The 25,658-nt window shown below is 38.6% G+C and overlaps 1 protein-coding gene across 2 annotated transcripts in view; it reads right to left on the minus strand.

Annotated features, from left to right (window-relative positions):
* Nucleotides 1-25,658, minus strand: part of AAMDC (adipogenesis associated Mth938 domain containing) — a 33,990-nt gene that overhangs the window by 4,496 nt on the left and 3,836 nt on the right. For both annotated transcript variants that reach the window (XM_007107241.4, XM_007107240.4), the window contains exon 2: nucleotides 20,855-21,004. In XM_007107241.4, the coding sequence (XP_007107303.1) occupies nucleotides 20,855-20,986 (132 nt within the window). In that variant the 5' untranslated portion in view covers nucleotides 20,987-21,004. The remainder of the gene's footprint in view (nucleotides 1-20,854; nucleotides 21,005-25,658) is intronic.

The following is a 25,658-nucleotide window of genomic DNA, read 5'->3' on the forward strand; positions in this document are numbered from 1 at the left end:
CACAGCCAAAAATAAATAAATAAATATTAAAAACAAACACAAACAAAAATAACAGAACTAAGGAAAGAGACAAAACCAATATAGTTGGATTTTTTTTAAACATCTTTATTGGAGTATAATTGCTTTACAATGGTGTGTTAGTTTCTGCTTTATAACAAAGTGAATCAGCTGTACATATACATATATCCCCATATCTCCTCCCTCTTGCATCTGCCTCCCACTCTCCCTATCCCACCCCTCTAGATGGTCACAAAGCACCGAGCTCATCTCCCTGTGCTATACAGCTGCTTCCCACTAGCTATCTGTTTTACATTTGGTAGTGTATATATGACCATGCCACTCTCTCACTTCATCCCAGCTTACCCTTCCCACTCCCCATGTCCTCAAGTCCATTCTCTATGTCTGCGTCTTTATTCCTGTCCTACCCCTAGGTTCTTCAGAACCATTTCTTTGTTTTTTTAGATTCCATATATATGTGTTAGCATACAGTATTTGTTTTCCTCTTTCTGACTTACTTCACTCTGCAGGACATACTCTAGGTCCATCCGGCTCTATAGTTGGAAATTTTAACAACCTTCTCTCAGTAATTGATAAAACACATAGACAAAGAGTCTAATTAAGGAAATGGGAGCTTTTAGCAACACTGTCAGTTAATTTGACCTAATAGACATTTATAGGTTACTACACCCAACAACTGCAGAATACACACTGTTTTTTCAAGTGTACATGGAACAATCACTAAGACCTTATGCTGACATAAGTCTCAGTAAATTTCAAAGAAATGAAATAACAGAGAATATGATATCTGACAAAATAGATTTGTTGATAACAATAAGATATTTAGAAAGGCCATAAATAATTGGAAATTGAGCAACAAAGTATTTTGAACTAAAGGGTAAAGGAAAAGTACATCAAAATTTGTGGAATACAGCTATATAATGCTTACAGGAAAATTTATCACTTTAAATACTTATAATAGAAAAATAATTGTCTAAAATCAATGGTGTAAGCCCCCACCTTAAAAAGCTAGGAGAAGGGAAGCAAATCATATCCAAATCAAAGAGAAGACAGATAATAATGAATATATGTGTGTAAATCAGTGAAATGGGAAACAAATGATAGAGAAAAATCAACAAGGCCAAAGTTGGTTCTTTGAAAAGATTAATAAAATTGAAACCATTGTAAGACTGATCAGGAAAAAAAGAGAAGACACAAATCATAAATACCAGGAATGAAGGAGACATCACATAGATCATACAGATAGCAGAAGAATAATTTTAAAAATTGGGAATAAATTTACACTAATAAATGTGACAACTTAGAAGAAATGGAAAGATTTTTTTTGAAAGACACAACTTATTAAAATACAAGAAGCAGAAAATCTGAATAGTCCTACAGATGTTAGAAATTGAATTTATAATTTAAAACCCTTCCACAGAAAAAATTCTAGACACATACGATTTCAGTGGTGAATTCTATTTTAAACATTTAATGAAAATCCTCAACAAAACATTAGCAAATCCAAGGTTGGTTCAATATTTTAAAAATCAACGTAGTTCACCACAAAGTAAAGAAGAAAAATTATACAGTCGTGTCAAATGATGCAGAAAAAGCATTTAACAAAGTTCACCATGTATTTATGATTAAAAAAAAAAAAACTCTCAGAAAAGTAAACTAGAATAGCCAAGATATGGAAGCAACCTAAATGTCCATCGAGAGGTGAATGGATAAAGAAGATGTGGTACACGCACTTATGGCCACCTAATCAATGACAAAGGAGACAAGAATATACAGTGGAAAAAAGACAGTCTCTTCGATAAGTGGTGCTGGGAAAACTGGACAGCTACATGTAAAATAATGAAATTAGAACACTCTCTAACACCATACACAAAAATAAACTCAAAATGGATTAAGGACCAGACACTATAAAACCCTTAGAGGAAAACATAGGCAGACCACTCTTTGACATAAATCACAGCAAGATCTTTTTTGATTCACCTCCTAGAGTAATGAAAATAAAAACAAAAATAAACAAATGGGATCTATTAAACTTAAAAGCTTTTGCGCAGCAAAGGAAACCATAAACAAAATGAAAAGACAGTCCTCAGAATGAAAGAAAATATTTGAAAATGAAGCAACTGACAAGGGATTAATCTCCAAAATATACAAACAGCTCATGCAGCTCAATATAGAAAAAAAACAATCCAATCAAAAAATGGGCAAAGACCTAAATAGACATTTCTCCAAAGAAGACATACAGATGGCCAACAGACAAATGAAAAGATGCTCAACATCACTAATTATTAGAGAAATGCAAATCAAAACCACAATGAGGTGTCACCTCACACCGGTCAGAATGGCCATCATCAAAAATTCTACAAACAATAAATACTGGAGAGGGTGTGGAGAAAAGGGGACCCTTGTACACTGTTGGTGGGAATGTAAATTGGTAATGCCCCTATGGAGAACAGTACAGAGGTTCCTTAAAAAACTAAAAAAGAGCTACCATATGACCCAGCAATCCCACTCCTAGGCATATATCCGGAGAAAACCATAATTCGAAAGGATGCATGCATGCACCCCCATGTTGATTGCAGCACTGTTTACAATAGCCAGGGCATGGAAGCAACCTAAATGTCCATCAACAGAGGAATGGATAAAGAAGATGTGGTACATATATACAATGGAATATTACTCAGCCATAAAAAGTAACAAAATAGTGCTATTTGCAGAGATGTGGATGGACCTACAGACTCATACAGAGTGAAGTAAGTCAAAAAGAGAAAAACAAATATAGTATAATATCGCTTATATGTGGAATCTAGAAAAATGGTGGAGATGAACTTATTTGCAAAGCAGAAATAGAGTCACAGATGTAGAGAACAAACTGTTGCCAAGGGGGGAAGAAGGGTGGAATGAATTGGGAGATTGGGACTGATGTGTATACACTACTATGTATAAAATAGATAGCTAATGAGAACCTACTGTATAGCAAAGGGAACTCTACTCAGTGCTCTGTGGTGACCTAAATGGGAAGGAAATCCAAAAAAGAGTGGATAGATGTATATGTATGACTGATTCACTTTGTTGTACAGCAAGAAACTCACACAGCATTGTAAAGCAACTATACTCCAATAAAATTTAATTTTAAAAGTTCAGGACTTCCCTGGTGGTGCAGTGGTTAAGAATCCACCTGCCAATGCAGGGGACACGGGTTCAAGGTCTGGTCCAGGAAGATCCCACATGCTGCGGAGCAACTAAGCCCGTGTGCCACAACTACTGAGCCTGCACTCTAGAACCCGCGAGCCGCAACTACTGAGTCCGTGTGCCACCACTACTGAAACCTGTGTGCCTAGAGCCTGTGCTCTGCAAGAAGAGAAGCCACCGCAATGAGAAGTCCGCACACCTCAACGAAGAGTAGCCCCTGCTTGCCGCAACTAGAGAAAGCCCATGCGCAGCAATGAAGACCCAATGCAGCCAAAAATAAAAAATAAATAATAAACAAAATTTTTTTAAAATGTGGTACATATATACAATGGAATATTGCTCAGCCATAAGAAAGAATTAAATAATGCCATTTGTGACAATATGGATGGACCTAAAGGGTATTATCCTAAGTGAAATAAGTCAGAGAAAGATAAATACCGTATGATTTCATTTATATGTGGAATCTAAAAAACAAAACAAAACAGAAATAGACTCATAGATACAAAGAATAAACACATAGTTGCCAGAGGGGAGGTGATGCGGGAGATGAGTGAAATAGGTGAGGGACATTAAGAGGTACAAACTTACAGTTACAAAATAAATGAGTCGGGCTTCCCTGGTGGCACAGTGGTTAAGAATCTGCCTGCCAATGCAGGGGATATGGGTTCGAGCCCTGGTCCGGGAAGATCCCACATGCCGCAGAGCAACTAAGCCCGTGCACCACAACTACTGAGCCTGCACTCTAAAGCCCACGAGCCACAACTGCTGAGCCCGTGTGCCACAACTACTGAAGCCTGTGTGCCTAGAGCCCAAGCTCTGCAACAAGAGAAGTCACCACCATGAGAAGCCCACACACCGCAACGAAGACTAGCCCCTGCTCGCAGTAACTAGAGAAAGCCTGCGGACAGCAACAAAGACCCAATGCAGCCAAAAATAAATAAATAAATAAATTAAAAAACAAAAACAAAAACAAATGAGTCACAGGGATGAAATATACAGCATGGGGGATATAGTCAATAATAGTGTATGGTAACAGATGGTAACTAGACTTATCGTGGTGATCATTTTGTAATGTATAGAAACATGAAATCATTATGTTGTGCACCTGGAACTAACATAGCATTGTAGGTCAATTATACTTCAATAAAAATAAATAAATAAATAATTATTATTATTATTAATATTTAAAAAATAAACTAAACTAGAAGGGAAACTTCCTTAGGTAGAGGACATCTAAGAAAAACCTACAGCTATCTAAACATTAAGTATAATGTTGAAATGTTAAACATTTTCCCCAAAAGATTGGACATAATAATTTACTTCCTTATTATCTCTTGGACCTGTCCATTCCTCTTCATCTCCACTGCCACTACCCTGGTCTAAGCTGCCATTACTTATTTATCCTGTTGCAGTAACTTTCTAACTGGTCTCCATAAAACCACTTTAGCCCTTTCCAATTAACCATTCTTCAAATCGTAGCTAGAGGAATCTTTGCAAAACACAAATCCATTCAAGTCACTCCTCTGCTTAACAGCACTCAATGGCTTTTCATTGCCCTTAAAATAACTGCCAAACTCCTTAACATGGTCTGTAAGTTCCCAGCTGCCTCACCAGTCTTACTGCATACCACTTTCTTCATGTTCTAGCAGGAAAACAGTTTGGCATCTTCTTAAATATGTACTTAGGCAATTCAGCAATCACATACCTGTGTATTTATCCTAGAGAAATGAAAACTCACATTCACACAAAAACCTGTACATGAACGTTCATAGCACTTTCTATTGGGGGTGGGGGGAAGCGTTGTTAACTCTTATTTCCTAAACTTAGAAGCAGCATATCCTACTCTAGTTTTTCCAGTTTTATTGAGATATAGTTGACATACAGCACTGTATAAGTTCAAGGTGTACAGCATATGACTTATGTATATCATGAAATGATTCCCACAACAAGCTTAGTTAACATCCATCATCTCACATAGATACAAAAAAAGAAAAAATCATTTTTATCTCTTGATGAGAACTCTTAGGATTTAGTCTCTTAACAACTTTCATATATATCGTATAGCATTACTAACTACAGTCATCTGTAGCAGCTTTACTTGTAGTAAACCAAACTGGAAACAACCCAAATGTTCATCAACAGATTGTGTTATAATCCAACAATGGAATACTACTCAATAATAAAAAAGGAACAAATTATTGATACCTATGACAATATGGATGAATCTAAAATGTATTATGCTGAGTGAAAAAAGCAAGTCTCAAAAGACTATATACTGTATGATTCCATTAGTATGACCAATAAATGTAACATGTGTAGTAGGTCAATTGGCAAAATATTAATAAGGTCTGTTTATTAGATAATAGTATTGTATTAATGTTAATTTCCTGATTTTCACTGTGTTGTAAGAGAATGTCCTTGTTTTTTGGGGAAATACATACAGGTATTTAGGAGCAAAGGGGTAGAATATCTACAGCAATTCAGAAAAAAGTCTATTGGAGAAGAGGATGATAAAGAAAATATGATAAACTTAACATTTGGGTCTGGGTAAAAATGAGAATTCTAATATTCCTGTAACTTTTCTGTAAGTCTGAAATTATTTCAAAATAAACAGCTTAAAAAATAACCCTATAGTATTGGCAGGTTATAGATTAGCAGGAAGAGACCACATATAGGCACACATAACCTACCCACTACTTCCGGATTTATTTAGCCAAGGAAACAAAGTTTAGCAGAAGCCAGGTGGCTACACAAAGCAGGAGCAGATGCAGCACATCTTTTCTGGCTTTCTCCATGTCTCTTGATTCCCTGTGGGGTGTACAACTACTGTTGACACTCTTCACTCAGTGAGTGTTCCAGAGCTGATAACATAGCCAGTCTCTCACACTAACACCTTTTTATATTCTGACTTACTTCATCAGCATCTTCTTAAGGAATTTACACTAAGATTATATGAGCTTACACTTAAGGGAATATCAGAGTGTTCTAAATTAGAACACCTGCACGTCAAAGAGTGAACCAAACTGATCAGCAGCAACGGTACTTCCTCATAGTGGGAGGGGATGCAGAGCTAGTGCCCAGGTGGCTCTGAACAGTATCTCTGCCTCCAGCTTTCCCTATTCTCCACAAAGATCAGAAGAGATTGGGGGGAGATTAGATTCTTTATCTCTAAAGTAATTTAGGTTTATACATTTAAAAAAATATTTATTTATTTGGCTGCATCAGGTCTTAGTTGCGGCATGCGGGATCTTCCTTGTGGCATGCGGGATCTTTCATTGTGGCGCGCAGGCTCCAGAGTGCGTGGGCTCAGTGGTTGCGGTGTGTGGGCTCTCTAGTTGTGGTGTGCGGGGTCAGTAGTCGTGGCACGTGTGGGCTTAGTTGCCCTGTGGCATGTGGGATCTTAGTTCCCCGACGAGGGATGGAACCTGCATCCGCTGCATTGGAAGGCAGATTCTTAACCACTGGACCACCAGGGAAGTCCCTAGGTTTATACATTTTTAAAAGGCAAAACAAAAATGGGGATATTTTTTCATTTGATTACAATAATTGGTTCTTAAAGAATGTATCGATAAAATGATTGGATTAGATGCTTTTTTAGTTCCACAGCTCTGTGATCAATCCTAGAACCAGCCTGAGCTGAACAGCTGTGGTATGAAGAACTTAACTTTTTTTTTTCTGGTACAACGACCAAGGTAAATATTTAACAGAATTACAAATCAGGGCTGGAGAGCTTCACCTGCCTTAAGTAAATGCATTTATCTGAAATACTGAATGATCCCTTCATTTAACAAAGAATAGGGGCTTCCGTGCTGGCGCAGTGGTTGAAAATCCTCCTGCCAATGCAGGGGACACGCGCTCGAGCCCTGGTCCGGGAAGATCCCACATGCTGTGGAGCAACTAAGCCCGTGTGCCACAACTACTGAGCCTGTACTCTAGAGCCCACAAGCCACAACTACTGAGCCCTCGTGCCTCAACTACTGAAGCCCACGTGCCTAGAGCCTGTGCTCCGCAATGAGAAGCCCACGCACTGCAATGAAGAGTAGCCCCCGCTCACCGCAACTAGAGAAAGCCCGCGCGCAGCAGCGAAGACCCAACACAGCCAAAAATAAATAAATAAATGTATTTTTTTAAAAAAACAAAGAATAGCATCTACTTTGAGGAGCACCATGATCCCCAGGCTGTAAGAGCTCACATTCTAGTATAAGGAAACAAGGCCACTGCTCAATGAAGTGAAAGGTCATAAAAGAGTGCAAAACCATAATCCTCTCAAGATTCAGAGACTGCAGACAGCAGGAGCCCATCAGAGTTGCTGGAGCAGTGGAACTCAATTTGGCTGTTGCGTGCTTTACTGCAGGCCCAGGGTGTCACGTACAGAGCCATGAAAGATAACTGCAACAGCCTGTGGATCCAGGCCTTAGTGGGTGATTACTTACAGCCTTGTGCATAGGTCTGTATTTGGAGCATGAGCCTGTTATTGAGGCGTCCTCACCCTGCCACCAGCTCCCTCTCTGCTTCTTCCAATCCCTCCTGGCAAACCACTAAGGCTCTCTGCCCTTAGTGAGTGTCTGATTCTGTTCCTCTTTAAGAGGCTTTCCATAACATGTCAATGTTATGGAAATCTTATTGTTTTTTCTTGGAGGAAAGCTATTAGCATCTTTTCATGTGTCTGTTGGATATATGTATGTCTTCTTTGGAAAGATTTATATTCAGGACCTCTGCCCAATTATTAATTGGGTTATTTGTTTGTTGGTGTTGAGTTGTATGAGTTCTTTGTATATTTTAGATATTAACCCCTTATTAGATACATTGTTTGCAAATATTTTCTTCCAAAGCCTTTTGATTTTGTTGTTAGTTTCCTTCATTGTGCAAAAGCTTTTTAGTTTGATGTAGCTACATCAGGGAAATAGAAATAAAAACCACAATGCAATATCACCTCAGATCTGTCAGAATGGCTATTATCAAAAAGATAGCAAATAACAAGTGTTGGCGAGGATGTGGAGAAAACGGAACCCTGTGCACTGTTGGTGGGAATGTAAATTGGTGCAGCCACTATGGAAAACGGTACGGAGGTCCCTCAAAATATTAAAAATAGAAGTACCAGACAATCCAGCAATTCCACTTGTGTATTTTTGCAAAGAAAATGAAAACACTAAAAGAATGAAATCTTGCCATTTGTGACAACAAGGATGTACTTAGAGGGTATTAAGCTAAGTGATATAAGTTGGACAGAGGAAGACAAATACTGTATGATTTCACTTATATGTGAAATCTAAAAAACAAAACAAATAAACAAGTAAAACAAAACGGAAATTAGACTCATAGAGAATAAACAGGTGGTTGCCAGAGGGGAGGTGGTGGGGGAGATGAGTGAAATAGGTGAGGGAGATTAAGAGGTACAAACTTAACGGTTACATTTTGTAATGTATAGAAAAATCATTATGTTGTGCACCTGAGACTTGCATAGTATTCTAGGTCAATTATACTTCAATCAATAAATCTGTCTATTGATAGAGTAAAGAAACACGACAACAAAATGCAATGCATGACCCCTGACTGGATCTTGGGTTGGAAAGGAAAGCCAGCTATAAAAGATATTATTTTATTGGAACAATTGTTATAATTTGACTATGGAGTTGATGCTATTTAATATTATATAAATGTTAGATTTCTTGAGTGTAACATTATGATTATGTAAGGCAGAATGCCTTTGTTTTATTAGATACAGGATGAAGCATTTAGAGTTAAGTATCATGATGTCAGTACTTACTTCCAAATGATTCAGCAAATATAGTTATTCAGAGAGAGAGAGAGAGAGAGAAAGCCACCAAGAGATAAATAAAGCAAATGTGCCAGAATATTAAAAACTGGTAAATCTAGGCTGATGGTATACAAGTGTTTATTATTTTTTTCCAATTTGTTATATAGGTTCAAAATATTTCAAAATAGAAAAAGGGGCGGGAGAGGTTCAACATAGGCTTTCCAGGTCAACCAGGTTTAGAAGGTGAATGGGAAAACACAAGCAAAAACAAACACACACAAAAGCAGAAAGGGTTAGGGACAGCTCAGCTCATCTATCTTTACTTTTGTAGCAGTGTCCTGAGTACTAGAACCTTTAGACTGATCAAATGGACAAGACTCTGAGAATTATGTTATACTTTACCCCTATTGCCTGTATTATATATAAAAATAAAACCACAAAATCGGCAATAGTTATAGAGGGCATTTTGGGGGAAATTTGAAGATAGACTATATACTAAATAGTAATATTGTATCAAGGATAATATCGTTATTTGTGAGAATGATATTGTGGCTATGTAGGAGAATGTTTATGTTCTTAGGAAAGAAATACTAAAATATCTGCCATTTACACTCAAATGATTGGGGAAAAATGTGTACGTGTGTTTGTGTGTGTGTGTGTGTGTGTGTGTGTGTGTGTGTGTTTAGAGAGAAAAAAACAAACATGGCAAAATATTAACAACTTGAAGATTTTGAGAAAGGGTGTGTGGCTATTTATCGTAATATTCATACAACTGTTTCATAGGTTTAATATTGTTTAAAATTAAAAGGTGGGAATAAAATCAACTGCACGTCAATAAAAAAATTTTTTTTAAATAGGTGGGGTAAAGTTTCCACATTTCCTTTGGTTCTCTTTGGTGCCTGCTAATTGGTTTGGCTTTCTTTTAAATTTACACTTATGTCATATCTTCCTCCTTGTCCCCTTTCAGCCTAACAAAAGGATATATAAATGAAAGACCTATGCATGTTTCCACATAGAAAACTCTTCTCCAATAAGAAAGTTATTGCTTTAGGATAGAAATGAGTGAGGACAGTATGTAATAGTAGAAAAGTATAGGCTTTATAGTAAGACTCAGGTTCAAATCTTGGTTCCAAAAATTATTAGTGGTATGACCCTGGAAAAGCTATATTTGAACAGGCACACAGCAGGTGTTTAATGATTGGTAGAGATTTGGGAGTAGGTAGTAGTAATTATTATTTCAAGGACACTGGTTGAAGACAGTAAATTTTCTTGATATTTCCATTCTGCAATCACTATATCATCTGCCCCTTCCCACCCTTAAACTGATAAAAAAGGAATCACAACATTAACCTACCTCAGAAGGAATGTCACAAAGTATAAAAAAATTTTTAAATGACATTTATAATTAAAAATTCAATGCAGCCAACATTTATTGAGCCCATACTTTATGGGCACTGTGCTAAATGCATAGTTCTTGCCCTTAGGGAGTTCACCACTTAGTGAGGGAAACATGTAAATACACACAGTACAATACAGGTGAACTGCACTAAGTGCTAAAATAGAGGCACAAAGTATTATAGGAATACTGAGAATGGAGTAAGCAGCTCATTCTCACAAGGATTATCAGGAAGTGCTTCATAGAGGAGATAAAACAAAAGCTAGGAATTGAAGGATATATAAGATTTCAACAGGTACCAAGGGGAGCAGGTCATTTCAAGTTAAGGAAATGGTTTTAGGGACTTCCCTGGTGGCACAGTGGATAAGACTCTGTGCTCCCAATGCAGGGGGCCTGGGTTTGATCCTTGGTCAGGGAACTAGATCCCACATGCATGCCGCAACTAGGAGTTCGCATGCCACAACTAAGGAGCCCTGGAGCCACAACTAAGAAGCCCACCTGCCCCAACTAAGGAGCCTATGTGCTGCAACTAAGGAGCTGGTGAACCACAACTAAGCAGCCCGCCTGCCACAACTAAGACCCAGCGCAATCAAATAAATAAATAAATAAATAAATAAATAACAATCAATTAAAGGAAATGGTTTTAGCAAAGGTACAGAGAATGAAAGATCATGGTAGGTTTGTAAGGGAATATGTATTTGGTATGGAATAGCTAGGTCTTCACATGTGTTATGAAATATAGGGGATGAGAATGAAGGAAAAATTTGCAACTGTATCATTGTTTTAAAAAAATGGCCCTGGGGGCTTCCCTGGTGGCGCAGTGGTTGAGAGTCCGCCTGCCGATGCAGGGGATAGGGGTTCGTGCCCCGGTCCGGGAGGATCCCACATGCCGCGGAGCGGCTAGGCCCGTGAGCCATGGCCACTGGGCCTGCGCGTCCGGAGCCTGTGCTCCACAACGGGAGAGGCCACAATGGTGAAAGGCCCACGTACCGAAAAAAAAAAAAAAAAATGGCCCTGAACACTATCTCAAGGAGTTTTTGCTTAATTCTGAGGTCTATGGAAAGCCTTTGAAATTTTCTAAGCAGAGCAGTGACGTGACTAGCTTTATGTTGGCCAAGTCAACAAATGCACTTTGTTGGATATGGTGGAGGAGAAAATTGGAGAAATAAAAATTTTGTCTGATGTTTCTCTTCTAGGTGACTGGGTGGATAGTGATTCCATTAATGGAGACGGAGAACACAAGAAAGTACCTGGATATTTGTGGGGGCTGGGGAGGTAGGGAAAAGGAAATGAAATCAGCTTTGGATATGTTCGGTTTTGGTTGCCCAGGGAACAACTCATATGCAGATGTACAACATGTGATTGAATATTCTGATAGTTTGGATAACTGTTCAGCAAATATTCACTCTTTTTTTTTTTTTTTTTTTTTTTTTTTTTTTTTTTTTTGCGGTGCGCGGGCCTCTCACTGTTGTGGCCTCTCCCGTTGCGGAGCACAGGCTCCGGACGCACAGGCTCAACGGCCATGGCTCACGGGCCTAGCCTCTCCGCGGCATGTGGGATCCTCCCAGACCCAGGCACAAACCCGTGTCCCCTGCATCGGCAGGTGGACTCTCAACCACTGTGCCACCAGGGAAGCCCCACTCTTTTTGCCCTCTTACTGTGGGCAGAATATACTTCTGTGCCCTACTGATGTGGGAACTTATTGGTGAAACTGGGGCAAGCAAAGCCTTGAAATATACTTGCTCAGTGGGGCTTATGTTTGTGAGCTTCAGATAACACCATGAGAAGATCAGGTCCTGGCTAGTTCACTGGTCCAAGATGGATAAGAGACATATGGAGTACCCAGCCAGCTTGCCAACTGCAGCTTGGAGTAGAGCTGCTCCAGCTAGACCTATAAGCATGATAATAAACACTTATTATTGTAAATCACTAAGTTTTGGGTAGTTCATTAAAAAGAATAGCTGAACAAGGGAATTCCCTGGCAGTCCAGTGGTTAGGATTTGATGCTTTCACTGCTGTGGGCCCAGGTTCAATCCCTGGTCGGGGACCTAAAATCCTATAAGCTGCGTGATGCAGCCCAAAAAAAAAAAAAAAAAAAGAATAGCTGAACAATACTACTATATATTTAGAGCATGAAAAATAACTAGAGATAATACCTCCATCCGTTCATGGCATAAACAATTGTAGTACTCTAAAGTAAAAAGAAATCCCCTAAACACTCTCAGGCACTTAATTCCCTCAAGGATTCCCTATTAAGCAGCATTTGATGTACAAATCAGAGTGTTTCATGTCCAAGACTTTTAAAAGAATTAATTCAGTCATTTCTATAGTTGAGAAACATACTGTAGAGCAGTATTATGTGCTAGGCGTTGTGCTAGGTAACTAAGGAAGAAAAGAAAAAACTTAAAAAGATCAAGTATCTACTATGTGACAGGCACTGTGGTAGATGCTTTACAAAGACGAACATATTTAGTATTCAAAGCAACCACGTGAAATATATTATTTTCCAGGTCCCACCCCCAAGAGATTATGATTCAGTAGTTGGGAAGAGTGCAGGAGATAAGAACATGCATTTTAAACAAGCCTCTAGGTGATTCTGATGCAAGAGATCTGTGAATCACACTGAGAAATACTGAGTGAGAGAAAGAATGAATTTGCATGATGGCAAGTGGCATGCATTTTTCAAATTTATTCTTCCCAACCCATTTATTACTCTTACATCAAGCCATGACAAACAGACATTATTCTCCTTTTATAAATGGTTAAACTGAGGCACAGTCAGGCTATATAACTTGGTTAAGGTATCTAGTTAAAATGTGACAGTGCCTGGACCTATAAATCTAAATATCTACTAGATATCTCTTGATGCCCTATTGTAAGTTCAAGCTCAACATATTCCAAAAGAATTAATCATTTTCTCTACCCAGCCTCTGTCCAAACACAAACACATCTGTTCCTCCTCTTCATATACCCAATCTCAATAAATGGCACCACCATGTACCCATTTATCCAAGCTAGAATTCTCCTTTGCCTGCTAAATCTAATAAACTGCCTTATCCTGCCAATTTCACCTTCTTTTCTTAAATTAATTTTTTACTGAAGTATAGTTGAATTACAGTGTTGTGTTAATTGCTGCTGTACAGCAAAGTGACTCAATTATACATATATATACATACTTTTTCATATTCTTTTCCATTATGGTTTATCACAGGATATTGAATATAGTTCCCTGTGCTACACAGTAGGACCTTGTTGTTTATTTATTCTGTATATACCAGTTGGCATCTGCTAATCCCAAACTCCCAATCCAACCCTCTCACCTTCTTAATAGTTTTCATATTTGCTGTTTCATATCCACCCACACTACTACTAACTTAACAGTAACAGCTTCTTTTATTGAGTGCCTACACCATATCTAGCACAGTACAGTAACCCTTAGATCAACTCTGTGAGGTGGGTAATATTACTATCTCCATTTTATAGATGAGGACTCTGAGGCTTAATAGCTTTGATTTGATGTCCTTTTGCCTCTCTACAGATGAGTTCTAGTCAACAGCTCAGCTTTTCCTCTCATCTTTGCTAGTTCTTCTCTCCAACTAGTTCTAGAACACCTTCCCTTGTTTATTCTACTGACAGATGAAACTTAACAAGATGAAAACTAAACCTACAGCAAACTTTTCCTATTTTCCTGTTATCATCACTGGCAACTTCACAGTTTTCTAGTCTTTAGTGTTGAAGTTTATAAGAGGAATCATGATGTAGTAGAAAGGAACAGGAAAGAAAGTTAGAATCTGACCTGAATTTACTATTTGATTTCACATTTTTCTAGCTTTCTAGCTCTAAACTCTGTACTTATTAAGTTTCCTTAAATACAGAATGAGGTTAAGGGTAATACTAACTCATCTAGTCTTATATGGGAAAAATATAATATATAGCATTAAATCCATTGCTGAAGAAAAAAAATCTCTCCAATGTGGCACACTCATAAGTTGGTACTCCAATATATCTTAAACCCATAGTCTGGATAATCTTTGTCAGTCAAATCAATCTCCTGCTTAAGTATCTGAAGTGGCTATGTCTTGTCTACTGAATAAAATGTAAACTGAGCTCTGCAGACACCTGACACCCTCAACCATACCACTGCCTATTCTTACACCACTCTAGCTTTACTCGATGAAACAATCCAATGGAGTCATTTGGTTCACAAGCATTACTGCTTCTTATTCCTCAGCCTGCTCTCATTCTGTCCCTTCTATATCTCAAAGCCCTCTCATTTCTTTTACCAATCCTTTCTTTTTTTTTTTTTTTTTTGCGTTACGCGGGCCTCTCACTGTTGTGGCCTCTCCCGTTGCGGAGCACAGGCTCAGGACGCGCAGGCTCAGTGGCCATGGCTCACGGGCCCAGCCACTCCGCGGCATGTGGGATCTTCCCGGACCGGGGCACGAACCCACGTCCCCTGCATCGGCAGGCGGATTCTCAACCACTGCGCCACCAGGGAAGCCCTCCAATCCTTTCTTTTTATAAGGAAAGGTTTATTCCTTTCTTTAAGATCCAGGTTGGTAGCTAACAAGCAACTAGGTGTCTGGATCAAAACAATGAGTGCATGCAGTTCAAAACAAAGGCACCACAATGAGACCGGTAGGAGGGGTGGACTCACGATATAATCAAATCCTGTACCCCCGGGGTGGGCAACCCACAAACTGGAGATTAATTATATTACAGAGGTTCTCCCACAGGAGTGAGAGTTCTGAGCCCCACGTAAGGCCTTCCAGCCCAGGGGTCTGGCACCATGAAGAGGACTTGGCTTTGAAGGCCAGCAAGACTTGAACGCAGAACCTCCTCAGGATTGATGGAAATAGAGACTTCACTCTTAAAGGGCATACACAAAATCTCATACACCCTGGGACCAAGGGTAAAAGCAGTAATTTGATAGAAGACTGGCCCAGACTTACCTGCTGGTCTTGGAGGGTCTCCTGGGGTGGGGGAGACCCTGGGGACATAGACAATGGTGGCAGAAACATCAGGGAGTATTCATTTGCATGAGCTCACCTGGAGGCTGACACACCTTGGCACATCAAGACCCGGCAGAACAGAACAGGCTGTAGGCTTTAGTGCTGGGATGGCTGAGGCCAAATAAACTGGATGGGAACATAGCCCCACCCATCAGCAGACAGGCTGCCTAAAGACTTCCTGAGCCCACAGCCACCTCTAGACAGCTTCTAGACACAGCCCTGCCCACCAGAGGGTCAAGACCCAGCTCAACCCACCAGGGGGCAGACATCAGAACTAAGAAAACTATAGTCCTGCAGCCTGCTGCAGGCTAGACACTACCCTGGGACCAGTTGGCCCCTGGCCCTTGGGTGACGAGAGGGGAGTGTAATCCTGGGACACATAGGACGTCTCCTACAGAGGACTACTTTTCCAAGGTGGGGAAACATAACTAACCTACCACATACATAAAAATACAAATAGCAATTTAGAAAAGATGAGGAGACAGAGGAATATGTTTCAGCTGAAGGAACAAGATAAAACCCCAGAGGAAGAACTAAGTGACATGGAGATAGGCAATCTACCCACGAAAGAGTTCAGAGTAATGATCGTAAAGATGATCAAAGAACTCAGGAGGAGAATGGATGCACAGAGTGAGAAATTAGAAGTTTTTAACAAGGAATTAGAAAATATAAAGAACAACCAAACAGAACTGACAAATACAATAACTGAAATGAAAAATGCACTAAAAGGAATCAACAGTAGACTAAATGAAGCAGATGAATGGATCAGTGAGCTGGAATACAGAGTAGTGGAAATCACCACCACCAAACAGAAAGAAGAAAAAAAATGAAAAGAAATGAGGACAGTTGGAGAGACCTCTGGGACAACATCAAATGCACTAATATTCGCATTATAGGGATCCCGGAAGAAGAGAGAAACGGCCTGAAAAAACATTTGAAGAGATAGTAGCTGAAACCTTCCCTAACCTGAGAAAGGAAATAGTCACCAAAGTCTAGGAAGTGCAGAGTCCCATACAGGATTAACCCACAGAGGAACACACTGAGACATGTTGTAATCAAAATGACAAAAATTAAAGATAGAATATTATAAACAACAAGGGAATAGCAACAAATAACATACAAAGGAACTCCCATAAGGCTATCAGCTGATTTTTCAGCAGAAACTCTGCAGGCCAGAAGGGAGTGGCACAATACACTTAAAGTGATGAAAGAGGAAAAATCTACAATCAAATAATACTCTACCCAACAAGGCTCTTGTTCATATTTGACAGAGAAATCAAAAGCTTTACAGACAAGCAAAAGCTAAAAGAATTCAGTACCACCAAACCAGCTTTACGACAAATGCTAAAGGAACTTCTCTAGGCAGAAAAGAAAAGGCCACAACTAGGAACAAGAAAATTACGAAATGGAAAAGCTCACTGGTAAAGGCAAACATACAATAAAGGTAGGAAATCATCCAAACATATAGCTAGTAGGGAGGTTAAATGACAAAAGTAGTGAAATTATTTGTAACCACAATAAGCGGTTAAGGAATACACAAAACAATTAGATGTAAAATAGAATATCAGAAAAAGTAATTGTGGGGCTTCCCTGGTGGTCCAGTGGTTAAGACTCTGTGCTTCCACTGCTGGGAGGTGTGGGTTCAATCCCTAGTCAGGGAACTAAGATCCCACATGCTGTATGGCATGGCCAAAAAAAAAAAAAAAAAAAAAAAAAAAAAGTAATTGTGAGGGAAGAGAGTACAAATGCAGGTTATCTAAAATGCATTGGACATTAAGAGATCAGCAACTTAAGCATATATATATATACAGACTGCTACACAAAAGCCTCACTGTAAACAAAAATCTCTAATAGATACATGCACAAAAAAGAAAAAGGAATCCAAACATAACATTAAAGATAGTCATCAAGGACTTCCCTGGTGGTGCAGTGGTTAAGAATCCACCTGCCAATGCAGGGGACATGGGTTCAAGCCCTGGTCCGGGAAGATCCCACATGCCACAGAGCAACAAAGCCCATGCGCCACAACTACCAAGCCTGCGCTCTAGAGCCTGCGAGCCACAACTACCGAGCCCACATGCCACAACTACTGAAGCCTGTGTGCCTACAGCCCGTGCTCCACAAAAGAAGCCACCACAATGAGAAGCCCGTGCACTGTAACGAAGAGCAGCACCCGCTCACCACAACTAGAGAAAGCCTGTGTGCAGCAATGAAGACCCAACACAGCCAAAAATAAATAAATAAATTAATTAATTAAAAATAAAAGATAGTCATCAAATCACAAGAGAAGAGAACAAAAGAAGAACGGGGAAAAAAGACCTCATAAACAAATCCAAAACAATTAACAAAATGGCAATAGTAACTTACCTATTGATAATTACCTTAAATGTAAACAAACTAAATGCTCAAACCAAAAGATATACACTGGCTGAATAGATACAAAACAGGACCTGTATATATGCTGCCTACAAGAGACTCATTTCAGATCTAGAGACACATACAGACTGAAAGCGAGGGGACAGTAGAAGATATTCCATGCAAATGGAAATCAAAACAAAGCCAGAGTAGCAATATTTTTATCAGAGAAAGTAGACTTTAAAATGAAGATTGTTACAAGAGATAAAGAAGGATATATACATAATGATCAAAGGATCAATCGAAGAAGAAGATATAACAATTGTAAATACATAGGAACACCTCAATATATAAAGCAAATGTTAACAAACGTAAAAGGAGAAACTGACAGTAACACAATAATAGTGGGGGACTTTAACACACCCCACTATCCCATCCCCACTTCTGTGGTCACCTTGGAAAGCAACAACCTGGAATCACAGTGAAAACCACCAGCTTTGCAATCACCTAATGGATTAAAGCTCCTTCAAATGCCCATTCCCAGAGAACTGTCATTATTTGACCTGTTTGGTGGTTCCTTGGAAGGCCCCACTCATAGGCTGTCTTTATTTGATCTGACTTGGAGCTTTCCAGTGCAAACCATCTTTTCTCCCAGAGAAGCTTGTCAAAAACAGTCATAGACAATTGTTTAACAGTGCAGCTGCCTGAGGCAGTAGACAACAGGGCAAATGAGAGGTTCCAATAAACTAAAATGAAAAAAATAAGAAATGAGATGTTTATGGGGGCTTTGAAAAGCTCAGGTATGAACCTTGGTATTGAAAAGGCCATACACATGTCCAGGACTGTGCACATGCTCAGGAATGACATGAAAAGGGCCTAAGATCACAATTCTGGGTACCCTTGAGAGTCTGCATAAGCAAGGAGCAAGCAGAGTTTTAAACTGTCTGGCTAAGTGTTGACTGCATACCCCAAATTGCATACAGAGCCCCTTACCATAAAGTGGAACACCTATTGGTTTCAGGCATATAGGGAAACTTCTGTCATTGTTTCAGGAAACCATATCTAAAGAACTAAAGGAAAGTGTGAGAACAGTATCTAACCAAATAGAGAATAACAATAAAAAGATAGAAATTATTTTTTAAAGGAAATTTTGGAGCTGAAAAGTACAATATTGAAATGAAAAGTTCACTAAAGGGGTACAATGGCAGGTAGGAATCAGCAAAACTGAAAGATAGGTAAATTGAGATGATCCAATCTGAGAAAAAGGATAGAAAAATGAATGAAAACAATGAACAGAGCCTCAAGAGACCTGTGGGACACCAGAAACCCCTACAAAAAACAAAAAAAAACAAAGCATACTCCCTAACAGTTTTCACAGAGGAGAAGAGATAGAAGGGGCAGAAAGAATATTTGAAGAAATAATGGGTGAAAATGTCCTAAATTTGATGATGAACAACAATCTACACATCTATGAAGCTCAATACATTCCAAGTAGGATAAACTCAAAAGAGATCCACATGTAGATGTATCATAGTCAAACTGTCAAAAGTTAAATATAAAGAGAGAATTTTGAAAGCAGCAAGAGAGAAGTGACTTGTCAAATCCAAAGAAATCTTTATAACATTTGATTTCTCATTAGTAACCAGTAATGCCAAAAAAAGTGGGATGACATTTTCAAAGTATTGAAAGAAAAAGACTGTCTATCACAAATTGTATATCCAGCAAAACTATCCTTCAGAATGGATGGATCAACTTCCATCACTACTGGATGAAGGGCTCCATTACTCGCACCTAAGTGTAAATTATTAAAACAAACAAACCAACAAACATAACCTAAAAAAAATTTTTTTAACCCCAATCATTCAAAGACTTTGGAAAAGGTCCAAAGAGGAAACAGCAAATTAAGAAATACGTATTCAAGAAAAAATATAAATATTTGGTAGGAAAGGTGAAAATCTGTGATATTTCAAGAAAGACTGCTGCCTGCCTCCCTCCTCCTAGTTCAGTGAGGTGAGACTCCACTCCAAACTGCTGCAGCCAAGAACATAGGGCTATTTCTTCTCTCAGCTACCAGCTGTAAGGCTTTCTTCCTGGGAGAATCAGGACATCAATGTTTCTCATACTGCCTGCAGCTATCTATTGCTGAAGCTAAGTCCCAAGTGAGTGTGGTGGAGAGGTAGGGGGTTCCCTTCTTTTATCCAACCTCCACTCATGGAATGGAGACTCTATTTTGGGCGTGGCACACTGAGAATACTTGAGGAGCTGCAATATAAGGGAAATGAAATTTCGAATCACAATGAGGTAACATTTCACATCAACTAGGATGGTATAATAAAAACAAAGCGAAACAAGTGAGAGTTGAAGAGGAAGGATTTAGAAAAATTGGATCCATCATACATTTCTAACAACTATAATGTAAAATGGTGCAGTTACTTTGTGTGTGTTTTTTTTTTTTTTTTTTGCGGTATGTGGGCCTCTCACTGTTGTGGCCTCTGCCGTTGTGGAGCACAGGCTCCGGACGCGCAGGCTCAGCGGCCATGGCTCACGGGCCTAGCCGCTCCGCGGCATATGGGATCTTCCCGGACCGGGGCACGAACCCGTGTCCCCTGCATCGGCAGGCGGATTCTCAACCACTGCGCCACCAGGGAAGCCCGGTGCAGTTACTTTGGAAAACAGTCTGGAAGTTCCTCAAAAGTTGAAACATAGAGTTACCATATGACCCAGAATTTCCAATCCTAGGTATGTGCTTAAGAGAACTGAATGATTTTGTTTATATGAAACATCTAGAATAGGCACATCTATAGCAACAGAACGTAGTAGTTGCCAGGAGCTGGAGGGAGGGAAGAATGGGTAGTGACCTCTAATGGTAATGGGGTTTCCTTTGGGGTGATAAATACATTCTGGAGTTAGTAGTGGTAGCTATTGTACAAGGTTATGACAAAAAGTCCATTGAATTGCATACTTTAAAACTCTAATGGTGAGTTTAATGGTATGTGTATTATATCGAGAGAGAGAGAGAATGAAAGAAATAATTACTTTTTACTTGGAACTTTGTCATTATGGCTTAGGAGTTTGAAAATCACTTGGTCAACCTTATGCAGTGTCAACCATACACTAATAGCTTACCTCAGTTCCTGTTTCTCTCCAATCCCAAGCCCGACTTCCCCCTGGCCACACTTTGCAGTCCTTATAGATTTTAGTAGAGCCTTGTACTTTCATTTGCCCCCATGAGAGGGAAGCAATTTCAGGGGAAGACATAAGGAACTTAATTGAACTCTGAAATTAAAAGAAAAATGTACTAAATCAGTTTTAAAGTAAGGTTGAAACAGCTCCAAAATACAGGAGCTATACTATAAACAGAATGTATTTCAAAATATAATGCTGTATACAAAATATAATAAGCCCTGGTCCTCTATGAGTTAAGAAGCATCTTTCTCATTTATGTGGTTGTCACTTCTTCTCCAGAGGTCTAAAAAGTGAAATGTTTTTCTTGGGATCCTGAATCATCCAACCATGGAAACTAGATACTACAATTACTTCTCAGACTCTGGAGGGAATTCTCAGGATATTTTTGAGAGATAAAATTAAAGGTGGAGATTTACTTCAGCATGATGGAGTGAGGAAGTTGACAAATCCTTTCCCAAAAAGCAGGTATAAAGCTGGACAAAACTGTCAAAATAAAAATTTGGCACTCTGGAAATAATATTAAAGACATACTGCAAACTGAAAAACGCTTATTCATGAAAACCACTGAATTTCAGATAAGAACAGTAAGATGTTTTGTTGTTCTTGCCTGGGATTACTCCCATGCCCCTACAACAGTTCTGTTGGCACAGAGGTTCAACTTGATTGGGGCAGGGCATGAAAAACAACAGTCTTGCTGCTAAGGCAGAGGAGGCGCACTTGATTTAGAGCATTTTCAGTTAACCTGGTGATTTCAGTGGCAAGTAAATATGGATGGCAGGTGGCTCTGCTTCCTTAATATTGTAAGCCTGTTTGGAACAAGCAGTGGATTGTCAGAGTAGACAGGGATTTAAAAGGAATTCTCAAGAGGTGCTTGATAAGCTCTCTATCCAGAGTGGAGCAAAGGCTGTGAGCATATGCATCAAAGACAGGAATAGGCCTAAGTCATGGAAATGTTCTGGGCCAATGGAGCCTATAGAACATGCAAAGTGAAAAGGTGAGGGGGCTCAGAAGGACTCAGAAGACTGTAAGAGCCAGGGAAGAGATGAAAACATCTGAACATTGAATGCACTCCCCAGCACAAACACTGATCCATCAGTAGAGAGGGTAAGTCTTACTGGCTTGAGGTGTTTGAACACAATCTTTGGCTGTACACTAAGATATATAGGCACAGAGGAGACCCCCTAGGAAGCCAAGCTTAAAAGTGAAAACAAGGGGAACTCCCTGACGGTCCAGTGATTAGGACTTGGCACTTTCACTTCTGGGACCAGGGTTCAATCCCTGGTTGGGGAGTTCCCGCAAGCCATGTGGCACGGATAAAAAAAAAGAGAGAAAGAAAAAAAAAGCCCTTAATACAGATTTCAGTGGCCACACATTGCATGGGAGACAGAATCCACAGATTTAGTTTAGGCAAGTGACTAAACAGAAACAAATAAACTAAGAACAACAATGTAGGGGGAAAATCCAAATCCAAACTCTATAATACATTATCTAAAATACCCAGTTTTCAATAAAAAATTACAAGACATTCAAAGAAACAAAAAAATGTGACTCACACTCATCAACTGAAACAGTATCTGAGCACTCCCATATATTTGATTTAGCAAAGTCTTCAAAGAAGCTACTCTAAATATGTTCAAAGAACTAAAGGAAACTATTCATAAAGAATCAAAATTATGATGAAACAGGGGACGGCAAGTTAGGGGGATGGGATTAAGAGATACAAAATGCTCTGTATAAAATAGATACGCAACAAGGATATATTGTATAGCACAGGAAATTATAGCCATTATCTTGTAACTTTTAGTGGAGTATAATTTGTAAAAATACTGAATCACTATGCTGTATACCTAAAACTAATATAATGTTGTAAATCAACTATACCTCAGGGACTTCCCTGGTGGTCCAGTGGTTAAGAATCTGCCTTCCATTGCAGGGGACGCGGGTTCCATCCCTGGTCAGGGAACTAAGATCCTGCATGCCGCAAAGCAACGAAGCCCGTGTGCTGCAACTACAGAGCCTGCATGCCATAACTACAGAGGCTGTGTGCCACAACTAAGACCCGACGCAGCCAAAAATAAATAAGTAAATATTTAAACAAAACTATACTTCAGTGTAAAAATTATGATGACAATGACTCAATGAATATAGAATCTCAATAAAGAGATAGACATTTCAAAAAAGAATCAAATGGGAATTCTAGCATTGATAAGTACAATAACTAAAAGGTGCTTGATTCAGGTTTCTCCAGAGAAACAGCACCAGTAGACTATATATATTAACAGATTTATTTCACAGAAGTGGCTCATGCAATTGTGGATATTGGCTAGTGCAAAATGTGCAGGGCAGGCTGGCAGGCTGCTGACTCTCAGGCAAGAGTTGTCATTTCAGTATTGACGTGTTATTTCTTCTTCCTCAAGGAAACCTCACTTTTCCTTTTGCAGCCTTTCAACTAACTGAAGGAGGCCTTCCAAGAGTATTGAGGATAATCTTCTTTATTTAAAAGTCAAATAATTGTAGATGTAAACTAGGTCCACAAAACACCTTCATAGCAGCACCTAGATTAGTGTTTGACTGGATAACTGAGTGCTATAGCCCAGCCAAGCTGACACATAAAATTAACCATCACAGTCCACCCCTTGTTAATATGGTACCTATATACATGTTCTTAAACTGTATTTAATCTCCAAATAAAGACAATAACAAAGTGATAGTTCTCCCTAATATTAGTAACTACTAACCCATTTTAAAAATGTGTAATATAACAAAGGACATAAACACACTATCTTTGGTGCTATGGGAGGAAGACCCAAATTTATAAAACATGATTCTTGTTGAGAAGTTAATATTACACTAGAGGAGAGAAGACATATGCAAATAACTGTAACAATTTTTTAAAGGTGACTTTTAAAAATTACAAGGTAACTTTTGAAAAGTGGTATAAGGAAATTGTAATGAATTGTTATGAGGGTTGAGAAAGACTTCTGTACTAGTCTGCTAGAGTTTCCATAGTAAAATAACACAGACTGGGTAGCTTAAACAACAGAAATTTATTTTCTCAGTCTGGAGACTAGAAGTCCAAGATCAAAGTGCCAGCAGGGCTGGTTTCTGGTGGGACCTCTCTTCCTGGCATGCAGATGGATTCTTTCTTGCTTTGTCCCTACATGGCCTTTTCTCTGTTCATGAGCACTCTTGATGTCTTTTCCTTTTCTTATAAGGATACCAGCCCCATGGGATTAGAGCCCCAATCCTCACGGCCTCATTTAACTTTAGTTACCTCCTTAAAGGCTCTATTTCCAAATATAGTCCCATTGAGGATTAGGGCTTCAACATATGAATTTTGGGGAGGCACAGTTCGGTCCATAGTAGCTATCCTATGGCAGTACTACACAGTCTTGATTACTGTAGCTTTGTAGTCACTTTTGAAACCAGGAAGTGTGAGACCTTCAACTTTGTTCATCACTTAAAAAACTGTTTAGGATATCCTGGGTTCCCTGCACTTCCATAGTAATATTAGGACCAACTTACACATTTCTACAAAAAAGCCAACATAATTTTTCTTTCAGTAAAAATAATTATTTCATCAGAGAAATTGGTTTCAGCCATGCTCTTAAGAAATAAGAATAGACTGATGCATAACTCTTAAGAAAAAAGATGGTAAGACACTTCTAAAAGTGTTTCTTCAATGAATAGAATTCTGTTGCAACAGAGAATTCAGTTATCATTAAGAGAAAGAACCAGAAAATGGCTGGATTAAATCTTGTTTATATTACTTCTTTTTATTTTCATACATTTTCCTATGAAACTATTTTGAAGACCATAGATTCCTACTTCTGTTGACATTTAACAGCTTTTTCACTACATATAACATATCCATATACTTCTAGAAGTATTTCTTGTAAAAGTGAGTTTTAAACAAACCTAAGTAAATTTGCTCATTACTAATTAGGAATTCCCAAACTGGCTCCACAATTGAATCCAGTTCACTTCAATATACATTTGCCAGGCTTACAATATCTGTAAAAAAAATTGTGTGACAAATGCAAAGATAATATGTTGGGGAAACAGAAATACATATAAATTATTTCATTATAAGGCAGACTGTTATCAATGTAATTTGACAAAATTGAAGGCTAAGCCATTAAATTTTAAAATCAAAGCATAATTACATTCAATTAAATGCAGAAATATCTTTTAGAGTTCAAGAGTTTTCACAAATGTATAAACTTGCCAGTCATGAAACAGAATGTATCTTGAAATTTCCCTTGTGCACCTTTCTAGTCAATCCCCTTCCAAGCTCAAAAGAAGCTTTTGATTTCTATTCCCATATATTAGCTAGACCTTCATACTGATGGAATTTTACAGTACCTACTCTTTTGTGTCTTTCTTCTTTCACTCAAAATGCTTTTGAGATTCACCCATGTTGTAATATATATCAAGTGTGTATCAGTCTGAGTAGTAGTCTGTTGAAAGACTATATCACAATTTATTTACCCATTCTTCTTCTGATGAGCATTTTGTTTGTTTCCTTTTGGTATTTTGAATAAACTAGTCATTAATTCTGAATGCAAAACTATTTTGTCTTTTCCCCTAAGAAAATGTGAAATTTGAACTATCTTAAGAAATTTCTTATTCATAAATAAAGACTGAGTGTAGGTAATTTAATGCTTATTTAAAGGCTTCTTTATGGCAGTAGATAAATCAATTAAAGTTTTTTTTTAAAGCTACTTTTTTTTCTATCTTTACC

The sequence above is a fragment of the Physeter macrocephalus genome, chromosome 16, assembly GCF_002837175.3.
Source record: "Physeter macrocephalus isolate SW-GA chromosome 16, ASM283717v5, whole genome shotgun sequence".
In the NCBI taxonomy this organism is placed as follows: Eukaryota; Metazoa; Chordata; class Mammalia; order Artiodactyla; family Physeteridae; genus Physeter; species Physeter macrocephalus.